Genomic DNA, 21409 nt, shown 5'->3' with positions numbered 1-21409 from the left:
TTTGCAGTTTCAAATGGTGTTCACATAGACCCTTTTTCGTGCACAAGGTCATATCATAAATCACAAGCCTCAACTGAGGCTCACTTACTCTTTTCCAGAATGTTTGTTTCAGACTCTTCTGGCACAGGTTGAGTTGTGGCACTTGTTGAGCTGTGATATTCACTTGTTTTAATATTTATGGGGAGCATGGTGGGAAGTGATGAGTGATGAGAAGAATGATTGTTTAGCTTCTTCTTTGAGTGATTACGACTTTGAAAGTCATAACCCTGATGTGCACCTGCAAAGGATAATGAACTGCCTTCTTCTGAGGAAAAAGAGACAACTTGCTTTGCCCATAGTAGAATGACACTTGCTGATATCACATACAGCTAGAAGGGGAAATAAATCTGTTTGGGTACAAGGGAGATGACAGAGCACTCTTACATAGATAAATTTTCTAGTCATATCCCTCTCAGACACCCTGAAAATTTATCATGACTCAAAATCTGTGAGTTGTGGCTGCACGATGAGTGACTACTGTGTCTTGCAAATAGCACAAAGCAGCTTTTACTCTAGCTAGACTTTGTCTACTGGAAAGGCTAATTATGATTTCTGCACTTGCATTGATGGAAAATGGCAGTTCTGACATTTTCTCAGCTATATGACACCTCTGCAGAACTAGTACAAGCAGAAAAATGTGTCACAATTGTTAGCACTTCCAACAAGCTGGAGATTTGAAAAGAAATGGTTTTCAGTAAAAACATGACACGTTCTTCAGAATTCAATTGCAGAACATTTAGTTGTCTTTAACCTCACATCTCAATAGGGATCCTGGGTTATGTGGATATGTTACACAGACATGGGAGAGTTGCCCACAGGATGATCCCACTGGTGTCAGAAGTCAGCTATAAGTTCAAAATGGGTTGGCATTTTAAAGCACAGTGATGGGAGGGTTTGGCTTAAAAGGGAAGAAAGGAAGAAAAAGGGGGAGAAAGGAGTGTGGCTGACATGGCAGCTGCTCTACAAGGCTGACCTGACAGCTAATCAACTTGCTACTGCATTCTGGATTAATGTGCTAGAAAATGTGAGTGTGCAAAGGCAGTTGCATAAACATGCCAGGAATTAAGATAAGGATTTGTTTGATTTTCCATTTTTATAAGCCCAAGCAACAGCAAGACCTTTCTCTATCAGAATCAGTCCTACAACAGCATGTTAGATCAGTGAAAATTTCAAAATTGCTGCTTCCAGCAGCACAAAGAGCCAGTCTCAACAGACTTGCATAATACAGAAAAGGTCTCAATAGAGCACCAGTTCTCCAGTGTGATTGACAAGGAGTGGATGATGTTGCCACCAACAGCTGGAAAAAGAGCAATTGAAAATAGGACCTTGCACTTGCCTTACGTGACATTATTCAGTTCTGGGAATAAGAATAAACCCAAAGTGTGTATCAGTTCATGTGATAACAATGACTTTCTTGACAAACAAAGCTATAAGAATGCTCAATGGACTCTTTGATGGTGCTTCTGGCAGAATGAACATTTTAATTAGACAAAACTGGTAGGCAAAGGGTAGGCTGAACCATATTGGTCTCTGTGGTGTTCTGGCCAGACTCCTGTGACTCAATCCCGCCAGTCAATTACCAGCTAGGTATAAATGTAAATATTTATTAGCATTTAATACAAAAATCCTCCTGCATCCATCCAAGTATGGCTAAACTCTGTTGAATGGCTATATTTTGTCCTCTGACCTATTTCACTGCCATCTTATAGTTTAGTTTGAAGCTTTTTATATCTCTGTTGTTATCCACTTGGCCTTCCATCTCCCAAAGCACACCTCATTGTTTCTGCCTCAAGATGGGCCTCTCAAACAGCGAGCAGATCAAAGACCTCTGCCTGACTCCAGATCAAAATTAACAAATGGATAGAAAGCAGGAATAGAATCAAATGACACTTTTGCTAAGCAGGCAGGCTGACTTCTGCAATATATGTGGTGGCTGTCAGGCAGAGGTCCCACCTGTAGAGTACATGAAGTTTTAGTGCAAAACAGACTGGGAAGGCAGGTGGAGACCTGCCAAAAACAGTCTGGAACAGAAAGTGTAACTGCAGGGCTATTACAGTGGTGGAGCTACCCCTTGAGGTGAGATGGCTGATGTTCCTAATGGACTGAAAAGGGCGTGGAGACCTGGGAGTTACAGCACTGTGGGGAGCTGAGCTGTGTCAGCACAAGCCTCTGACAAGGATGCAGCCTGGTTTACAGAGGTGCATAAAGAAGCTCAACCTGATACCTTTTTTCCTTAGCTGACAGCATATACTCTAGATGATGCTGTTTGAATCAGTTTAAGTATTTATGCATCATGATACCAATCCATGAATGTAAAGAGACAGCAAGTTATGGCCTGTACAAATCAAATATGCTCTGCATATCAAGTTCCCTGGCAACAACTTATTAGATGGAACACTGAGTTGAAGGGAAGTCAATTACATCACTATTAAACTTTGATGCTCTGCACAGGCAGAAACAATCATGCTCCTATCACCATTTTGCATACAGGATTTAATTACACCCACACAGTCCAGAGAAAGAATAAGCTGTACTCACTGTTGCACACAACATTAGTGAACATTAATTTTTTAATTTGATAAAAATAATTGAAGAAAGATTCCTAGGACAAGGTGATACTTGTGCAAGGCTACAGGAGTAGGATAGCAGTGAAAGAGCCTGGTAAATGTGAATGTGGGAGTTCAAGGCTTGAGCTGATGGTAGCACTGACACATCAAACTAATTAATGCTTTCCTCCATAAACAGAGTTCAGCTAAAAAAAAAAAAGGAAAATTGATTTGTCTACTATCCTTAAGTATTTAAAAAATGCCTGGATATTTCTCATTATTGAGGAGAACAAGAGGCATAGTATATAGTGAACTGTAGAAGGATAAAACACAGGTTAGTGGTTGAAGACTTGTCAGGAAGTAACTTAAGACCCTGGCTGCAGCTTAGCTGAGAGGTGGATAAAATTACAATATACATGGAAATTGTCTCCTTAAAAGAAGCCATCATGTAGTGACAGACTCTGCCCAGCACTGTGCAGCACATAAAAACCAAAACCACAGAGGAAAGCCTGTTATTGCTATCCAGTTTTTTTATTTTACAACCTTATTAGCATTACACATACTTAGCACTGTAGTGCATAACTCTAGTCTGCTAGGAGGCCCGTAGGTTGTTATATCCTAAAGATATAGTTACATTGTACATAGATTGTATATCCTAAAGATACACAATAAAGATTCAGAGGTATAATGCTCTCAATTATATCAGAAATGTTAATTTTGAATATGAGATTTAACATTAGTCAGCCTTGAGGCAGTAATTTTTAATGGCTCACATAGGTTTAAGAGCTAGGTCTTAAGGCAAATTACTTCTTTTCATCTCTAAGAGGTTTACAAATGATGGCGCTATCAAAGTAGGCTTTCAGCCCTGCACAATCAAATATTTAAATATAATTGCACCTAATTACGCTGATTTTTTAAGGTTGTTAAGGAGAGTTTGCATAAATACTGACTTTAAAAGGACTACATATAAATAGAAGTGTAGATTTACATAGCTGTCATCTTGAAATATTTATAAAAGAGAATTTCTAAAAAATGGCATATAACACAAAGACAATGCCAGATGCATTAGTAGGAGATTAAAGTTTCTTGTGAGTAGAGCATCCCAATAAATACCCTCAGAAACATGGTAATAATGTTAGGAAAGAGCACAACACTAAAGGAGATAAGCTCCGGCATGTAACTAATTTAAAATATGGCCAAAGTTATTGTGCTTCCTTTTTATGCAAAATAATGACTAAAAATACATGTTAGATGTTGTGATTGAAAATAGCTCTGGGAGAAAGGCCCCAGGAGCAGAACTGTCAGCACAGCTTACGCCACCACTGGAAGCTGGGGAGATTCCTCTGGTAGAAAGAGGCAGAGAGCTCTCCTGCCAAGGCTGGTAAAACTAAAAGCCAAAACCAACCAACCAACAAAACCCCAAAAGAAAACACAAACATAGTTTTACAGCTGTTTTTATTTCTTTAAACCCTAGCAATTTCACTGCTCAATGTTTCATCTGTTTCATCTTTTCAAGGGATTATGACTCATTTAAGAAAAAGGGGAAAAAAGCTAAAGGAGAAGGTGCTGATTCTGGGTTGCTCGCAAAAAGTGACTTTTTTTTCCTTCCCCTTTTCTTTCCTTCATCTCCCCAATTCGAGATGATTTTAAAACAATGAACATATGCTCTTTTTCTTTCCAGAAAAAAAAAAAATCAAATTAAAATTGCTGACTAGCTCTCTATTAATTTCCTACAATTGTCCGGTTTCTTAGAAGCAAATGCCCATTGGGATGTACCTGGATGAAAACCTCCAAGTCAGCAATTTACGTTTAGTAAGTTTTCCTACGTCGTATTAAAAAAAAAAAAAAAAAAAAAAAAAAAAAAAAAGGAAAGAAAAGGAGCAAGAGAGCCCTTATTGCCTGCCAGATCTCACGGGGCCGTGCCCTCCCGGCCCAGTCTGAGCCGGGCCGTGGGCAGGGCGGGCTCTGGGTGATGCTTTCCAGCACGGCCCCGCTGTGAGAGCCGCTCGCAGCTTCGCTCTGCGCCGCTGGAGGGAGAGCGGCACCGGGACCGGCCCCGCCGCTCTGCCCGCGGCACCGGGGCGGCTCCTGGAGCTGCCGGAGCAGAGCCAGCCCCGCGGGGCCTGGGGGAAACCTCGCCCACCCCGACACCTCCGCGGGGCGGAGCGGGGCTGGTCTGGGCACTGTGGCAGCAGCGGCCCCGCGTCCTCCTGGCGGAGCCGCGTTCGCCGCCCGGCGGGGCTGCGCCTTTAAGGGCCGGGCAGGCGGCGGCGGGCGGGCTCCTGCGCGCCGGGGCCGCTCCCTCCCGCCCTCCTTCTGTCCCTGCCCCGCTCCCTCCCCCGCCGGCCGGCCGGGCGGGCGGTGGGCAGTGCCCGAGGGCCGCCGCCGCGGGAGGGGACGGAGCCCCGCGGCATCGCGGCTCCCGCAGCCATGGCCGGGCCCCTGCGCCGCCGGCTCCCGCCGCTCCCGCTGCTCCTGCTGGCGGCCGGGGGGCTGCGAGCGGCGGAGCGGAGCGGCGGCAGCAGCAGCGCCATGGAGGAGCTCGCCACCGAGAAGGAGGCGGAGGAGAGCCACCGGCAGGACAGCGTGAGCCTGCTCACCTTCATCCTACTCCTCACCCTCACCATCCTCACCATCTGGCTCTTCAAGCACCGGCGCGTCCGCTTTCTCCACGAGACCGGCCTGGCCATGATCTACGGTGAGTCCCGCCGGGGCCTCAGCGCCGGTGTCAGCCCCGGCAGGTGCCGGGAGGGGCGGGGGGCAGCGGAGGGCCCGGTACCGGCCGCGCCCCTCCGTGCAGCACCGAGCGCGGCGGGAGGGGGGGCGGCAGAGCCCGGTAGGCCGAGCCCCGGGCAGGGCGAGCCCCTCGCCGCAGAGCCCGACCGTCTCCGGCGGTGCTCCTGGATCCCTTCCCCTCGCCAGCGCCTTTCCTGGGGTTGGGGACAGAAGGACACTGAGGGGGGACACGCGGACCGCCGCCTCCCGTGCGGTGTCCTGCGGGAAGGTGCGCCCCGGCGCCGCGGCCGTGCTGCCGGGGACAGCGCTCGGGTGACCCTCCCGCCGCAGAAAGGCAGCTCGCCCAGCAGCGTGGAGTGCCGAGCCGTGCAGGTCATGGCAGAGATGACTTTGGAAAGCGCCATCGCGCTGCCCTCGCCGCGCTGTGGCCGCTCCACGCGGGAAGGAGCGTGTGCAGCCGCCGGGTTTGCTGTCGGTGCGCTGCTGTCACCCGCGGTCCGCGTCTGCGGATCCCGACTGGCCGCAGTGACACTGACCAGACACCCCGACACCGGCTGCGGCTCATCCCGAGCCCTCCTGGTGGAATGGGGGCTCTATCGAGTTGAGTTCGCCCACTCCAGGCCCCTCTTCTCTGTGGATGTGAGTAAAGGGACGGTAAATCCCTCAGGAGAAGAAGCTGTGTCTGTGTGTCTCCCCTGCGTTTGTGGGGCTGATGGCCCGGAGGAGCTGGGCTCTGCAGGGTGGTGCTCATGGTGCTGGTCTGCTCTCCCTGGTGCTGCCAGTGCCTGGCACAGAGCAGAGAGGCGAGCCTGAGCTGGGGACGCCGAGCCCTCGCTCCGCGGGGATCTCCTCGGCTGCGCTCGGTGCGCAGTTCGCCACGCAGAGCACAGCGGGCTGCGGTGGAGAGCAGCCATCCACTTGAAAAATTATTTGTCTGCTGGTGATTGGCTACTGCCACAAGCGCCGGGGGCACTTCTTCGCCAGCGGAATCTGTTCCTGCTGAGCTGTGTGAGGCACCTGCCCAATGTTGGTCGGGATAAGCATATTGAGGGTAACTACACATGGCAAATTCAGCTCTCGAGGGGAGGGGGAAAGTGAAGCATTTCTTCCCCGATGAGTACTACTGCTCTTGAGAGCTATGTGATTGCTTGCAAAGCAGTGGAATTTTCCTCTGCTGATGCTTCCCTTAAACCATCCCAATTTGCTCTTAGTCACTGATCTCTTTGCTGCACTGCTGTGTACATCACGTATGCTCATTGCTGAAAACTGACAAATTAACAACTGGGCACATAAGTAAGTTATGCACTGGCATGATAATGCTTAGCAGCTGAAAAGTGCCCAGGAGACAGTAGATTAACTGTGTGTATTGATCAGAAAAGAGACAGGGTAAGGTGGTATTGAAGATGTTTAGCTATTACCCTAGTGTTGTCACCTTTGGAAAGTTCATTTAATATGTTTGTATGATCGCTTTAGTGGCTTAGTTTATGCTGAAAATCTCGTGTATGTGGGTGTGCTAATGCATGCAGTACAAGTGTCAGGGCATCAAGGGCATTTGGATATGTGTTTTGATGAGCTGCGTGGGAAATGAGAAATTGTTCAGCTGGAGAGATTCTGCCTCTCATTAAACTCAAATTAGTTTGCTCTAACACGCAGTTCATGATCTGTGAAAGGATTGTTAGGTTCCCAATTTGATGCGCAAATGATGAAATTTTGTCTTAGGAAAGGCACTATCTTTTTCAGCCCTGCTGGCAGCATCCATAAAAGAATAATTGGCTCAAACTGTTACATTTTCTAGGTGTGCCCTCACTTAAATCATTTTACCTTTGTAGATTGTTCCCCAATATACTTGCCTTCTAAATGAGTCCCCTTGTTATATCAAAATACATGCTGTTCTCCCTCCCAAACAAACTGATTCTTGCCTTTTCATGGCAAACATCCTAGGAAACATGTTTAGTATGTTCAGTTCCTACCTAATGTGGTTAAACTCCATGCTGGTCAAGTTCTGCTGAGACCTGGCTTCACTTTAACATTCCACAGACTTTCCATGTGTGCTCTAGCACACAGAACATTACAGCAAGTGCCATAGTAACTTTCTGTTATACTTCTGCTAACTGGGCTTAGGTCTCCTCTTCCTTCCTTGTTGTTTAAAATACAGCAGTTAAACTGATAGATGGGTTTCTATTTTGCTGATAACTTGCTATCTGAGAAATGCACTTTTAAAAAAGTTGTATATCTATGTAAAGTGCATACGTTTGATCACTCTGCCTTGAACACAAAATCAGAAGGTAATATGTCAAGGAAAGAGTTTGTAGTCTTAAAAGAATGTATATCTATTAGTGCTAAATAGAATTGAATTCTAGCGTTGAAACTGTAACAAGGGTGCTGCTCTGTGGAAGTTTAATAATAGCAAGTGTCAGCTGCTCCAGCAACAGTATTGCTAATATTGCTAAAGCAAGTTATTACAGAACAATTTAAAAAAATCTGACACAACCCAAGCAAACACCAATCCACAACAGAGAAATAAGGGAATTGAAACTTTGCTGACACATGTATTTCAGCTAGAGATAGTGATCGTGGTGCTTGCTGTTCTTAGTGTTGGTCTGAGCTGGAGCATAACATGTTGGAGTATTCCAGCATGTTTTTCCTGAAGATGTTCAGTGGCAGCTTTGTTTTCCAGGCTTCTTGGATCTTTACCAAGAAGCATCACCATGTAGTAGAAGCAACAGGACATGGACCATTCTCCGGGACAGCTCAGGGTGGGCTTAAGGGTGGGAGGTGATGGTGGGCCCTTGTTACTCTGCTCCTTAGGAGGCAGCCACCTGGATGAGTAGATGTCTCCCAGCAGAAGCAGGGGCATCACTGCCACTAGGCAATTACTTTGTCCCTTTTCAGAAGGGGTAATTCAAGCAACTGGCCACCCATGAATCAGCATAGGTGACAGTCCTGTCAGGAACCTTCTTGTCTGTGGGCCACACGGGCTAGTGCTGCAGATGGAAGTAAAAGTAAGCTGGACTTGGGTACAGTGAAAGAAAAACAGTGTATGAAGAGGAACATAATGTTTCTGTTACCTTTTGTGGAACACAAATGAGAGAGAAGCTGTAAATCTTCAGGATAAAAACATTATATCTGTTCTGCAATACTCTGTATCAGACTAAGTTCTGTATCCACAGAGTAGATACAGAAAAGGTCTATTTTTAGCTCATTTGGCTGCAGTGCTCTCTGTTAGAATTCTAGTATCTATCTACACATGCTAGAGATGACCTAACTCATCTCCACTGCCAGCAAAATAATGTCAGTCTTGGTTTTTAATAAGCCACTTTGACATAAGCCTCCTAATACTAGATGTAGGATCATAACTGAGCAGCCAGTTTTGAGAACATTATCCTTTCTCTGGCAACCTGCTTGTTCTTCCTGAATATTATTTTAAATCACTTTGTTACAGGCTTTTAAAATTAGTCTTGCTCAGCTTTTTGACTGCTCAGTATGTTTTAATTGTAACACAAATCTTTTCTCTAAGCTTGCTTTATGGTGTGTGGCTGGGTAGAAAAATTATAAATTCTTCTTTTGAGAGAAATTTAGAAGAAATGCTATATAGCTTTTATTAACCTGCATGTATTTCAGATCTGCATTTCAGGTAGGGGTAGTTGGATAGCTTATAATTGCTGGTGTTTCTGAAATATCTTTGGAGTACAATCAACCTACAGTCCTCAGGGCAGTGATTTTGGGGTTTTTTTCTTTGTTTCTGTGGGTTGGGGTGTTGCTGTTTCTTGTGGGTTTGGGGGTTTTGTTCATTTGTTTCTATAAGGGTAGTGTATTTAATGAAGATAAATTAGTTCATTTTTATGTTTGTTCACTTCATCTTCATGAGAAGTTTTGTCCAGTCAGCACCAGAATACCCTCTGATCATGACATAAGCCAAAGAAGAGAGAAATGGCAACTTGGATTTTTTTTGCTTGGTGACACACCTGGCTGTTGAAGTTGGTACTGCTCTGCAGCACTGTGTAATTGCAGGAACCACACAAAGGCTGAAGGGGAAGGTGGTCCTCTGCACGTCCTGTAATTCTCATCTGACTTAGAAAGGCATCACAGACAGATGCCAGGTCTGTAATACTGCAGAGCCCACAGACCTGCCTGCCTCCTGCTCCTGTGTGAGTGCTCTGCTGTGTTGGCTGGAGTGTGCTGAGCTGAGGGGAGGTAACCTGATGTCTGCTGCACCAGCTTGTTGTCAGAGTGAGGTGGTTCCGTGCCAGGTTAATGGTGCACATGTCTGGGCCCTGTAGGAGCTGGAGGTTTTCCTTTGTCCACTTCAGAAATTTCCTTTGCTGCTTTGCAGTAGAAATATGTCTCTGAACAGGTCTGCCAATGATTCTTCCTGAAAGAACACAAGGACTGAACTGGTCTGTAGATGAGAGCATCTGCAGCATTTCTAGTAACTTCTAGTAACTTCTTCTCTTGGTGTAGATGAGAAAACAGAAAAGGAGATGGTGAGGGAGTCTATAAAAGCTATCAAATCCAACAGGATGCCCAGAATCACTTCTCAGGTGCTGGTGGTGTCCCCACCTCAGTGCGTCTTTATTTAGTTTTTGAGGGTCTATGTTTTTTGGCAAGAGGTTGATGGGAGAGAGACCTGGGTGCTCACCTGTCTCCTTTTTGTTTGGTAAAGTAGGCCTTTGTTTTAAAGATAGTGAGAGAAAGGTGAAAGGGAAAGTTTCTTTGGCTGTGTTAACAGAAATCTGTGTGGCAACTAGTGTGTAATCTTATCTGTGGATTTCACAATACTGCATTCTAAATTTTATGTAATGAACTGTAATTGGTCATTCAAACAGAATGAACAATTCAGATATTGTTCTTTTAGACATTTAATTTTAAAATGTTGTGCTGAGTGAAGAGGTTATAGATGTGTATTCCTTTGCAGTGCATCTTTAATAAACCTTCTCAATTCCTGTGCTATAGAAGGATTGGAATACCTGAATACTGAAATTGCCTTCACCCAAAGTAATTATCCATACATCAGGAAGTGCTTCTGGGTCACCTGTGCAGGGCACCATTGAGGAGTATCTGTGCAACCTATGAAACACCTTTATAAATTACTGTGTGGGCTCACTAACAGAGTGACTAGAGAGAACTCTAGACCTCTGCTCTGTGTGCTCCCAGCACAAGTGAAAGCAGATGTAAGCCTTGCCTCTGACTTAGCCAAACCCTCCCTTCTCAAGGCTTTGGCCTGAACTCCAAGCCAGGATGGTTTCCTGCAGTGCATGGAGATAGCTCTGGAAGCAGTGATGGGAAGGCTCGATTCCCTGTGACAGAAAATTGTCATGGTTCAGCTAGCTATGATCCTCTTATATCCTCAGTCCCTTTGTGGGTGCATAGCAGCACTTTCCCCACTCCTTCCTTCTGAAAGTTGGGCTCCCCTTACCTATTGGCTCTGCAGAGTAGTTGAAAACATGTTAGAGAGCTGGGTGAAACCTTTTCCTGCTTCTGCTAGGGAGCTGTTCCCATCCAACCATTATCTCCATTAGACAGAGGCGGCAGCTTCACCATCAACCGATTTAGAAAGCAGATATCTGAAGCAGGAACCTCAGCTCCACCATTATCAAAGAAAAAAAAAAAGGTTAGAGGGCACAGTTTACATTCTAGAACTATCTATCTTGGCCTGTTAGGGGCCAGAAGTAAAAATATTTGATAGTTCCTGTCTAGGTCTTTAACAGGTGTTGTGTACCATGGATGTTCTGTCCTTGCCTACGTGCTCAATGCTCTGAGTCCTGCACTGGGCTGTGAACTGTCCCTGTGTGTTTGACACAGCCCCAGTATTTAACTCAAGTCTGTTGTTTCCATGCTGACAGCTAGAAATACCAGCTTGTAGACTCTTTTTTTCCCCCCCAACACAGAGCACTTATTTGTGACTCAGGATTAACGCTTTATCCCTGTTAAATACTGAATATAGTCTTTCTTGCCCTGCTTTACACAAAGTGGTGTCTACATTGAAAGAATGTGATACATGCAATTTTTTTAGAGGTGTGTTTATGTTGAAGGGTTTTTTACTAGTGTTGTAAAGAATGCAGTCATTCTCAGCAGTTCAGATCTTTTTGTGTACTAGACATAGACAATTTAGCTAAAATGCACTGCTTTTTTCTCCCCTATTAAAAAGCACTTCAGCCTGCAATTAACCAAGTGTGAAAGGAGAAAAGCAAAATTATGGGAAACATTTGTTTTGGGGTTTTTTTCCCATGTCCTGAAATCAGACAAATCACTTTTCTTCAGAAGTACTTAAAGAGCTTATGGTGGAAGAAACTGTTGGAGTTTTTTCTTTTACTGGGGAGAAAGAGTTGAAAGCTCCCTCTAAATTGAAGTTGAGGAGATGAGCTCTGCTCTCAGCCAGAGGAGGTGTGTGGTTTCTTGTGCTTCCTTTAGGCTTTGGTATTCTGTGTTGGTTTTCAAAGAAATACCAAAGGAAGCTGACATGGCTGGAAGCTCTTCATTTCTCTTGGTGCAGATGTGTGTGTGAGTGGTGCATGGAGAAAGCCCACGTGGCAGAGCTCTGGTGGGTCAGCTCTGCTGCCAGGGCTGTCTGTGGGCTTGGCTACACCGCTGTCCCCAAAGGCTCAGCAATGGGGTGGAGCTGCTGCCATGGAGGGTCCTGGCCCCAATGCCACCCTGGTGGGACTTGTGGGTGTGCTGTAGCCTGGGCTACTTCTCCACAGCTGCCACCTTCTCTGTTCGTAGCTTTTTTCAAAATGTCTCTTCCTTGTTGAAACAGGTCTGTAGTAGATGGTTTTAAAGGCAGCTGAAACCACCAGAATACCCTTTGCATATTTTAAGTGTATTTGAGTGTGTTACTGATTCCTCTTCTGTTACCCTGTAAGCTCCTTGGAGAGGGGAGTTTGAACAGCAGACCTGTGGGTCTTGGTGTGCTGGGTTTGTGGAAATGTTTAAATAAAGTCTGCTTATTCAGAATGCCATGCCTTTCCATAGCTGTCTCCACTTTTCACTTAGACTTAAAAAAATTAAGCTAGGACTGAGGAGATTATTTTTTTTTTTTAAGGTAAGTTTGACATGTTCACCTGCTATCTTATTGTAAAACCGGGGGACTATTCCTAATAATAAAAGGGATGGAAACAAAGGAGCATGCTACAAAAGGATTCTAAAATGCAATTAACTTGTCTGTGCATAAGATGACAGGTTTTAATGTGCTGGCTGTTTATGGAAGTGTGGTGTGTGCACCTGCACTTCTTGCCATCAGTAGCTAGGGGAAGAGAAGGCTGCTCATGTGGCTTGGTGTCACCTGTGTGTGAGAGCATTCCCTGTGTCAGCTCTGCAGCAGGGCACGCCACATCCATGAGCAGTGCCAGCACACTGGGAATGGAGTTATTGCTTCTGAGGCTCAGAGGCTGTTCCATCAATTCCAGAGCTGGACTGAATATGAAAACTGCTGTTAACCTTTGCCATTGCTTTCAATATGAGATACTAATAGAAAGATGTTGTAGCTGATGATAGTTTAAAAATAGCAAGTGACCCACATGGATATGACTGGCTTATGGTTTTTACTCAGAATTCATTAAAATGGATGCTATTGCTTCCACACTAATTCTAAGAAATTATTTCCCCCACACATGCACTTCTTAGCACCTGACATCATCCTTCAGTAGTGAAAGGGAACCCACATTTTAAGTGCCGTGTACCTCTCTGCTGTTGTTTTACTGCTGCACAATCCTTCCTATTTCTCATTCCTTTGTGACAGTCTTCATTGTACTTACTGATTGTGTAATGACCTTTCTCCTGAAAAGATTTTCCTCATCCATGAGAAAACTTGACTGTTCTTCTTAAAATGACTGTTCTTCTTAAAGTGCCTTCTTGGTTAGTGAATACCAATTTATTTTAATTGGCTTTTAGCCTTGCTGTGTAATTGATGCTTTAGAAGTTAGGCTCCCTAGAAGAGTGCAAAGTGGCAAACACAGAGTGCTCCCTGGCTAGCTGGAGGAAAGGGTATTCACAGGAGAATTGAAGCAGTGACTGCAGTTGGCATCACTGGCTACACTGCAGTTTTGCACTCTGGAAAATACAGGAAAAATATGGAAGAAGAAAGCTGGTGTAAAGGTTTATTTCTGTTGGGGAAGTGCCATCTCATTCTTACTCCTGGGTTATCTTTGATATTTTAGTTGCTTATTATGTAATGTTATATATTAAGAAAAGAGGAGGCTGACAGTAAGTGACCTTCCACAGACATGCCTGGCAGGTTTGGCTGTTGCATCCTCTCCTGGCTCACAAAATTCAAGTGGGCACTTCTGCTTGTTTGGGTTGTCTTGAAGATTTTTACTTTGAGAGGCATCTTTATGCTCTGCACAGCATAAAGGGTGTGGCTTTGTCATACCTATCTGCAGTACTAGTGTCTTACAGGGAATGTATTCCCACCAGACATGGGTTACAGTGAATTATTCTTGGAAGAAGATGAGTATTTTGAAGATGTGTGAAATAACTTTAATGCTGGAATAGACTTTTACATAAGCAACTGAGTGTCAGGACACTGTTTCAAGCTAACCTTTATTGCCTGTGATCTCTGCACAGCAGTATGTCTGACTTGGCAAAAATTTGCTTATGAAGTTGATTTTTATATCTAGAGACTCTTAACCTTCTTTCAACTATGTTCACTCACGGTAAAGTAATGTGTGTACACACACAAACACAAACGCACACACAATCTCTTTCTGATTATCTTTTATAGAGATACATAGATGTAAAATTAATCTTTTCCTCAGCTCTACGTGACTTGAGAGTTAGTGAGTGATTTCCTAATGATGATCTGCTTGTTAAGCTACAGTAACAAAATACAATTGCAGCATACTCTGATTATACATGTGCCTGCATGAAAGAGAGCAATGTCAACATAGATATCTTGGTGATACTTAGTACTTGATTATGTCCCCCATTTCCTCAGGGAGCCATAAAAAGGGTTTATTGCTTTTGCTGGCAAATGCTTGAGTCTACTTGTTTCAACATTTTCATTTTTTGATCCTAATGGTTTTGGGATCTCTTCCAAAGTGTAAAAGATGGGACAGTTACTTTTTTTTTTTGTTCTCTGTGCTTCAAACACAAATATCTAACCTCATTGTATCAGGTTCTTATGAGGTTAGATAGTGTTTTGTCAATCCTAATCACATATAGGGGAACTTTTGCATTATCTTTTCTTCATACACATGACATAGCCCCTCTTTTAAAGACTGAAAGGCTGGGGCAGGAGGTGTAGGCATGATCTACTCTGCATTTATGATCACTTTATCCTTAGCCTGTGAAAGCTAAAGCCCCCATCAGGGTCTCCATCTTCTAGGTATTGCATAAACTTATAGTTTTCTTAAAACAAAAACCAGACAACTCTAGAGATTGTCTTTACCTCTGGTACCAGGCCACAAGTGGTGTTTCTGCATTAGGTGCTTCCTCTACCACAGCTCTAAGAGAAGGTTGAAACTCCCCCAATTTTTGGGGCATGATGTTTTTACAATTTTTTAGCCTACTTTTGCTCTTCTTCCTTCATTTGCATGAACGATGACACATCAACCTTGCTCTGCAATGGTTCCTGTGGGTATTACAATTGTCATGTGTTTTAGCTCTCAGAAATTGTATTATGCTGACTGCCTGGTTTTTGTGGGACTCTCCGAACACTCTTCCCTTGTTACTTCATTTCTCTCCATGATGCATCCAATAGTTTATTTTAAAGCTGAACAGCCTGGTTCCTTTCCATACATCAGACCTACATTTTTTTTTTCCCCATTCTAAACTAGAAACCTTTGCTCACTTCTCTGCCTCATGGGAATGTGAGGATTGGCTTAATATTAGAATGGCTGAAATAGCTTGTCATTTTTATCTTCCTCCTGCTACCACAGTCTTCATCACTGAGACTGGTTCCCCTGACCACTAATGAAAACTATCTGTGCCTTGTCTTCACCTGCAAGCTGCTTAAGCTGCGGAAGATATTTCAAGTAACATGTGAGTAAGGCATGAATTCCTGTCTCTCTACATATCTACAGTCCAGGCTTTCACTTCAACATTGGCTCTTTTGACATTGTGGTTTTCAAGGCACAGGAGAATTTTGTTCAGATTAAACTTTTTTTGTGTGTTATAAGAAATTTTTTTCCCTGACCCTCTCTTGCTTTGTTTCTGCATTCTCAGTTGTCCACAGTAAAGTGAAAGATAAAGATGTCAGTATCTCTAGGACAATTTAATCATAAAAAGAATCAAACTAATGTTTTTTAACTTGCTAATAGACTGTGTCAAGACCTAGTTTTTAGCCCTTATACTTTAAAAAAAGGCCTAAAGTTTTATTCATAAGCAACACATGCATTTCAAGCTATGAGAAGAAAACTTGGACCACTGAGACTATTTACCACCAGGGTTATGTTATAGAATTTTCCTTGAACAGTAAGCAAGGAAATTTGAGCTAATTTGTAACATTTATAATAAGTAGCATGTTTATAACAAGTTTGTAAAAAAAGCAATCTTTCAGTAAGTTAAACCTTCCAAGATCCCCAGAAGACTTAAATGCAGGAAAGGGCAATGCATAAGAACAATATTTGGAGCTTTTGTAATTATGTTAACGTGCCAGAATCCCAGTGATGCAACATGAGCATGGCATTTTTGATCCTTGAACAGATCACATTTGACCCATGTGCACCCACACACAACATGCACACCTCACTGAATTGCTCACTTTCCAGAATAGCCTGTTCTTGTGTAATACTCTGTCTGAGCACAGAGACAGACTTCTGATGCCTCACTTGATTGGAAACACTACTTATTTGAATTTGATTTTGTATAGAAAATATACCATTTTACATGTGGATATGGTATTTTTTTAGTAACACCAGAAAAACATTTCAACTGAAACTTAGATTCATCATTCTGTGGTCCTGATACATAAACTGAGTGTATGTTGTGTGGAGAATATAAAAAGTCTGTGAATCATACACTGAGATAAATATATGCCTGTGGAAAGCTGATACACCTGAAGTTAATAGTTAGGTACTCTCCTAAATTTAACTGCTCTTACTGTAGGTGGTTTTCCTGTTACATTCTATTTGCCTTACTGGTTGAGAGGATTGGGACAGCAGCTTGTTGACAAATGCAAATTTATGGGAAGTTCCTGTTAAAACAGGGGCTTTCTGAGGCTTGGAGGCAGTGAACTGGTGCAAGCAGGAAGGTGTTCTAAAGCTCTTTAAAAGGTTTGGGAAGACATTACTGATTTCTGTTAGCAGCAGTTTGCCAGAGATCCTTTCCATACTGCTGGGCTTCAAGGCTAATGAAAATAAATTTGAAAACAGTATTGTATGTTTAAAATGTCTTTAATGTCTGGAACAAAGCTGGTTTTCATACTGTAACTTGAACTGACCAAGTTTCTCGAACCAGGAGTTACTACTACTGGGATGTCCCATTTGCAGGACATGTTCTGTAAGGCAAGTGGTCGTATTGACCAGAAAAGTTTATCTATGGCATAGGATTTGATGGGCTTGAGAATCAAGCAGCCTTGTTGTAAGCTTCAGTGAGCAGGGGGTCAGCCAGAACTGAAATCACCTAACCTGGCCAGAAGGAGTTGCAGAACAGATTCCTGCAGCAAAAGGTACCCCAAGGAGAAATGCTTGTGTGAATTGTGTCTGCAGTAAGATGAAGGCAGAGGACTCAGACTTATTGCAATTGAGATGCTGACTATGGGAAGACAGAAATATCGGGGGTGATATGAATTTCTTTTAGGGGTAGCAAATCAATGGCTGAAAAACTAGCTTTCTGCAAAGAAGAAAAATATTCTGATTTACTAGTCCAGCTTTCCTTGCTGTATTCCTGTGCTATTTGTTTGACCTTTCTATTTAGTCTGTGGGTCACAGTCCAGTAACCTCAAATCTTTGAGATAATAAATAGAAAATCCTGAAAAATAACACTTTCTCTTAGGAACTTAACAAAGGAGGGGAGTCCTGGCTGCGACTGGGGTTAGGCTGTTGAGGTAAATAGTGACAAAGGCTTTCAGAAGTCAATGTCAGTTGCACCATCTCTGAACCACCACAAGTAAATTGCTCAGCCCTTAAAAATATTTTTAGTCACCTGTTTATGCTGCTGCTTTTTTTCTTTGTATTCCTCCTTGCTTAGTACACCTACAGGAACAGTATGATAGCAGGGAGTAGGGGAATAGTTGGGCTAAAGCTGCTTATCAGCCTGAGGCTGGAACCCAGGTTTTATCACTGATCACTGCCTGTTTATATGGGATGGAGAAAAAAATAGTGTGTGTATTTACAGCTCCGTGAGAAGTATCCAAGCACTGTAAAACCTTTCATTTTAATTTTTGCCTCTTAAAGATGGAAAATAATACTAAGTCTAAAGTGCAACAGGGAAGGTTTGCTCAAGACAGCTTGGGAAACTCACTGCTGAATCAGATCACGAGCTGTGATTCTGTCCTTGCTCAGAGATTTCCGTCAGTGCTGCCTTTTACAGTTCCAGGAAAAGCTGAACCTCTGCTCTGAAGCAGTTGATGCTGTGCATGCTCTTTGCTCTTGCAATGATCACACAGAGCCCCAGCTAAGCATGATCTGACTCTGCATATCTACCTGTGCCTGCCACACATCCATTTTCCTCTGTTATAGCCATGCAAAGCAGGCAGGCTGCCACCTCTCTCACAGGACAAGTGTGTGTGAGAGACTGGGGGGTGCTGGAGTGCCCATGGATCTTAACCCAGCCCAGAGGAGTGCAGTGGCTTCTTGTGGCCCTTTCTTTCTAGTCAACTATTATAAAAAAAGGTGACTAATTTTTTTTTCAAGGGTATCTGAGTATTGGTAAAACAACCAGTGGGGGGGTTTCCTGCCTTGTGGCGTTTTGGTGTTTGTCACAGTGTCTTCATATTGGCCATTGTGTGCATTGCTCATGTTGCAAGATCCTCTCAGTCCTTTATTTCCATTTGATTTGGTGCAATTTTTAGTTATTGTTGTGTCACAGACATATTTTACAAAAAATACTTTTGCTAGGATTTTTCCTCCTGAGAAGCTGGGAGGCCTCAGAAATGAAATGTAAACAATAATTATCTGCTGCTGTGGAATGCAACAGGTGCATCTTTGATTGGTCTCATGTGGTTGTTTTTAATTAATGGCCAGTCACAGTCCAGCTGTCTGGGACTCTCTGGTCAGTCACAAGATTTTATTATTGCATTCCTTTCCTTTCCTTGCTAACCTTCTGATGAAATCCTTTCTTTTATTATTTTAGTATAATATATAATTTTCTTTTAAGATAATATATATAATAAAATAATAAATCAGGCTTCTGAAACACTGAGTCAAGATTCTCATCTCTTCCTTCATCCTGGGACCACTGTGAACACCACCACACTGTTGTGGCAGAAGGATTGGGGCACACCTTGTTAACTTTGAGCTGAATTTAATGGTAAGTTTTCCACTTAGACTGCTGGAAAATATGGTCTTTTACTCAGAGAGTAATTAAAACTAAATCCAGTCCTCAAAGCAAGTACTTTAGTAGTGACCAGTCCTTATGCAGGATAATGAATATGTGAATTTTATATCTGTAGTGATATTGCCTGCCAATTTTTTTTAAATCGCTATGTTTGTGACCTACAGCTTGGCAGCCTGACACTCTGAGTGTTTTCCCAATGATCTGGCAGTTCAGTCTGTCAGCATTTAGCACGAGCAATTGGGCACACCTTTTGTCAGTGCTTTGCTTTTGTAACAAATATGACAGTTTCTCCTGCACCCATCTGGATCTCATAGCCTGAAACATTTTGGTAACAGTGATAATGCTGTGCTCATCCCCAAAGTCCTGTTGTTCCTTTGAAATATTACAGCTATTTATTGCAGAAGAATATGGTAGGCTGAAGAGTCTTACTTGCTTTCTCAGGATAATTAGCTCTAATCCCAAAACTGGTCCTCTATGCCTGAGTCTAACAGCCAGGTAAAACTTCACTGAAGGAGCAGTTATTCAATTTGATTTCCCATTTATTGTTATCTAACCTGCACATATTTCATAATAATTCCTCTTTCTTAAACTGATACAGCTTGTGAAAATAAAAAAAAAAATCTTTGTACTGGGTTACATTTGCAATTGTGTAATTTATTTTTAGAATTTGGGAGAGATTTCTTCTTTTTAATTTCTGTTGGGCTCTAACAAAAGCGCTGTGAAGCTGGTTTGCCTGCTGCTGAGGAAAGGCTCACTGAAGCAGTAATTCTCTCGAGGTCCTTGGAATGAATAGGCATTGCAGCAATAATTTTTGTTCTCTCAATAATTATTTAACTGCTGCAACTTCAGAACACATCAGGACCTGACATGGACATACTTTTGTAAGGAAGCAGCAGATAGCTTTACAATCCCTTTTACAATTGCAACAATGTTTCAGCCTATTTGTAACCTCTTTTTATTTTTGTCAGTCTTTCTTTCTGTGAGTTACTGATCCTTAAATAAAAAGGAATGGGCAAAGGTAGCCCTTCTGCATATTTGAGAGGGAAGCTACTGTGAAAAAACTTATTTATACAGAAGCACATGTGATTTCTGAAATAGAACATTTAAATGAAGCAGTGCTTCATAAACCATTTTTACTCAATTCCCACCACTTTCCTGTTTTGTTTGTAGTGTGTATGTTTTCTATCTGACCATTGTACAGATCAGCAAATCTTCAGTGCATGCTCTGAAATCTTGGATTTTCTTTGGATTGATTTTCATTATGGCCCTATTGCCATTCTTTACAATCTGAAGAAAGCCTGCATTCATAACGATTACTGCATCTGCAAAGGATGAAGAATAAGTAGGAATGATGAACTCCAGCAGTCATGAATGGGCAGATTGTCCTGGGCATTTATTCAGTTGTCAGTATACTGTGGAGTATTTGGGCTGAAAAAAATGTTAGCATTGGGTAACATACTCTTTTTATTAAAAGCACAGTAGAGTACTCAGAGATGGTGTCTAGTCCAAGACACACTAGTACAGCACATGCTGTCTTTCTTCCTAAGTGTGATTGATTTGTTTATTTCTCACTGAAAGCTTGTAATTTTGGTTTTTAATTCTCCTTTCCATTGCTAGCTGTGCTTATCTTATCAGACAAGTCTTATCAAAAGGTGCTTACAATTCTGAGTGGGATGCTGCACTGTGTTGTGCCAGGAGCACTGAACAGGGAACACTCTGCTGTGCTGGCTGAAGATCAGAGCTGATTCTGGAGGCTGAAATGTTCCCTCTGTTTCTCAAATATAAATAGTACTGTGACCAAGAGTGGGTGCCTTCATATTCCAATTTGCCCTTGATGGGGTAGGTATTGGTAAATGCAGGTTTTTTCCCCCATGATGTTTGGATAAAGCACTTTAGCAGTTCTATCCTCAGTGATAACAATTTCTCCTGCAAAAGATGTTAATCAGGAGTAAATGACCACTGGGCAGCTGCTGTACCTTCAGGTGGCATACACCACTTCCCAGTGCTCCATTGGTGCAGCAGTTTAGGAATGTCTCATGTTAACAACCTGGTTCAACTACAACCAACACTTCAAATAGATAAAACATGGGAAGCTAGTACAATGTAATTTAAAATAGAGAATTGCATTGAAATTGTTTTGTAAGTGTTTTGGTGGGTATGTGTGAGTAGGGTGTCTGGTACAGATATGTCTTGACTGCCTGGGGCTTCTGATTCCATTGGCAGTAGCTGGTTTAGCAACTGCACAAACCAAATATATGAAATAAAAATACAGCATGTCATTGAGTGTCGTTTGTGGCAAACAATATTAATATTCTGGTCTGAAGAAGGTTTTCTTGCCTTTGAGATTTCACTATGGAATCTCTTCTGTTTGAATCAACAAGCAAGTATAGCCAGACTTTGATAGAGCTACTGAAGTGATGAATGTTAGTGGTGCTTTTTGAAGACAATTTTCTCTGAACAGTGTTTTGCTACTGGTAATTTGTGACTGACAACTCTTGCATGAAGGCCTTTGAACAGCAAATGAAGAGCTTGGAAATAGCAGCTATTTCAGAGAGATGGAGAGAGGACAGGCAGCAAGTAATGGGGAGAGGTTTTTCCCTTGATGAAGACACAGAGCTATAGAAGACACTTAGGTGCATATTTTGAACACGATT

At 42.9% G+C, this 21409-nt stretch overlaps 1 protein-coding gene across 2 annotated transcripts in view; it reads left to right on the top strand.

The window, feature by feature from the left end:
- The first annotated feature begins 4637 nt into the window (after positions 1-4637).
- Positions 4638-21409, top strand: part of SLC9A7 (solute carrier family 9 member A7) — a 69467-nt gene continuing 52695 nt past the window's right edge. Inside the window, exon 1 of one of the 2 annotated variants that reach the window (XM_064711516.1) lies at positions 4638-5283. In XM_064711516.1, the coding sequence (XP_064567586.1) occupies positions 5016-5283 (268 nt within the window). In that variant the 5' untranslated portion in view covers positions 4638-5015. The remainder of the gene's footprint in view (positions 5284-21409) is intronic. The other variant, XM_064711523.1, reaches the window with a different exon arrangement.

This window comes from Zonotrichia leucophrys, chromosome 1 (assembly GCF_028769735.1).
Source record: "Zonotrichia leucophrys gambelii isolate GWCS_2022_RI chromosome 1, RI_Zleu_2.0, whole genome shotgun sequence".
Taxonomy (NCBI): Eukaryota; Metazoa; Chordata; class Aves; order Passeriformes; family Passerellidae; genus Zonotrichia; species Zonotrichia leucophrys.
This window is presented reverse-complemented; position numbering and strand designations above follow the sequence as displayed.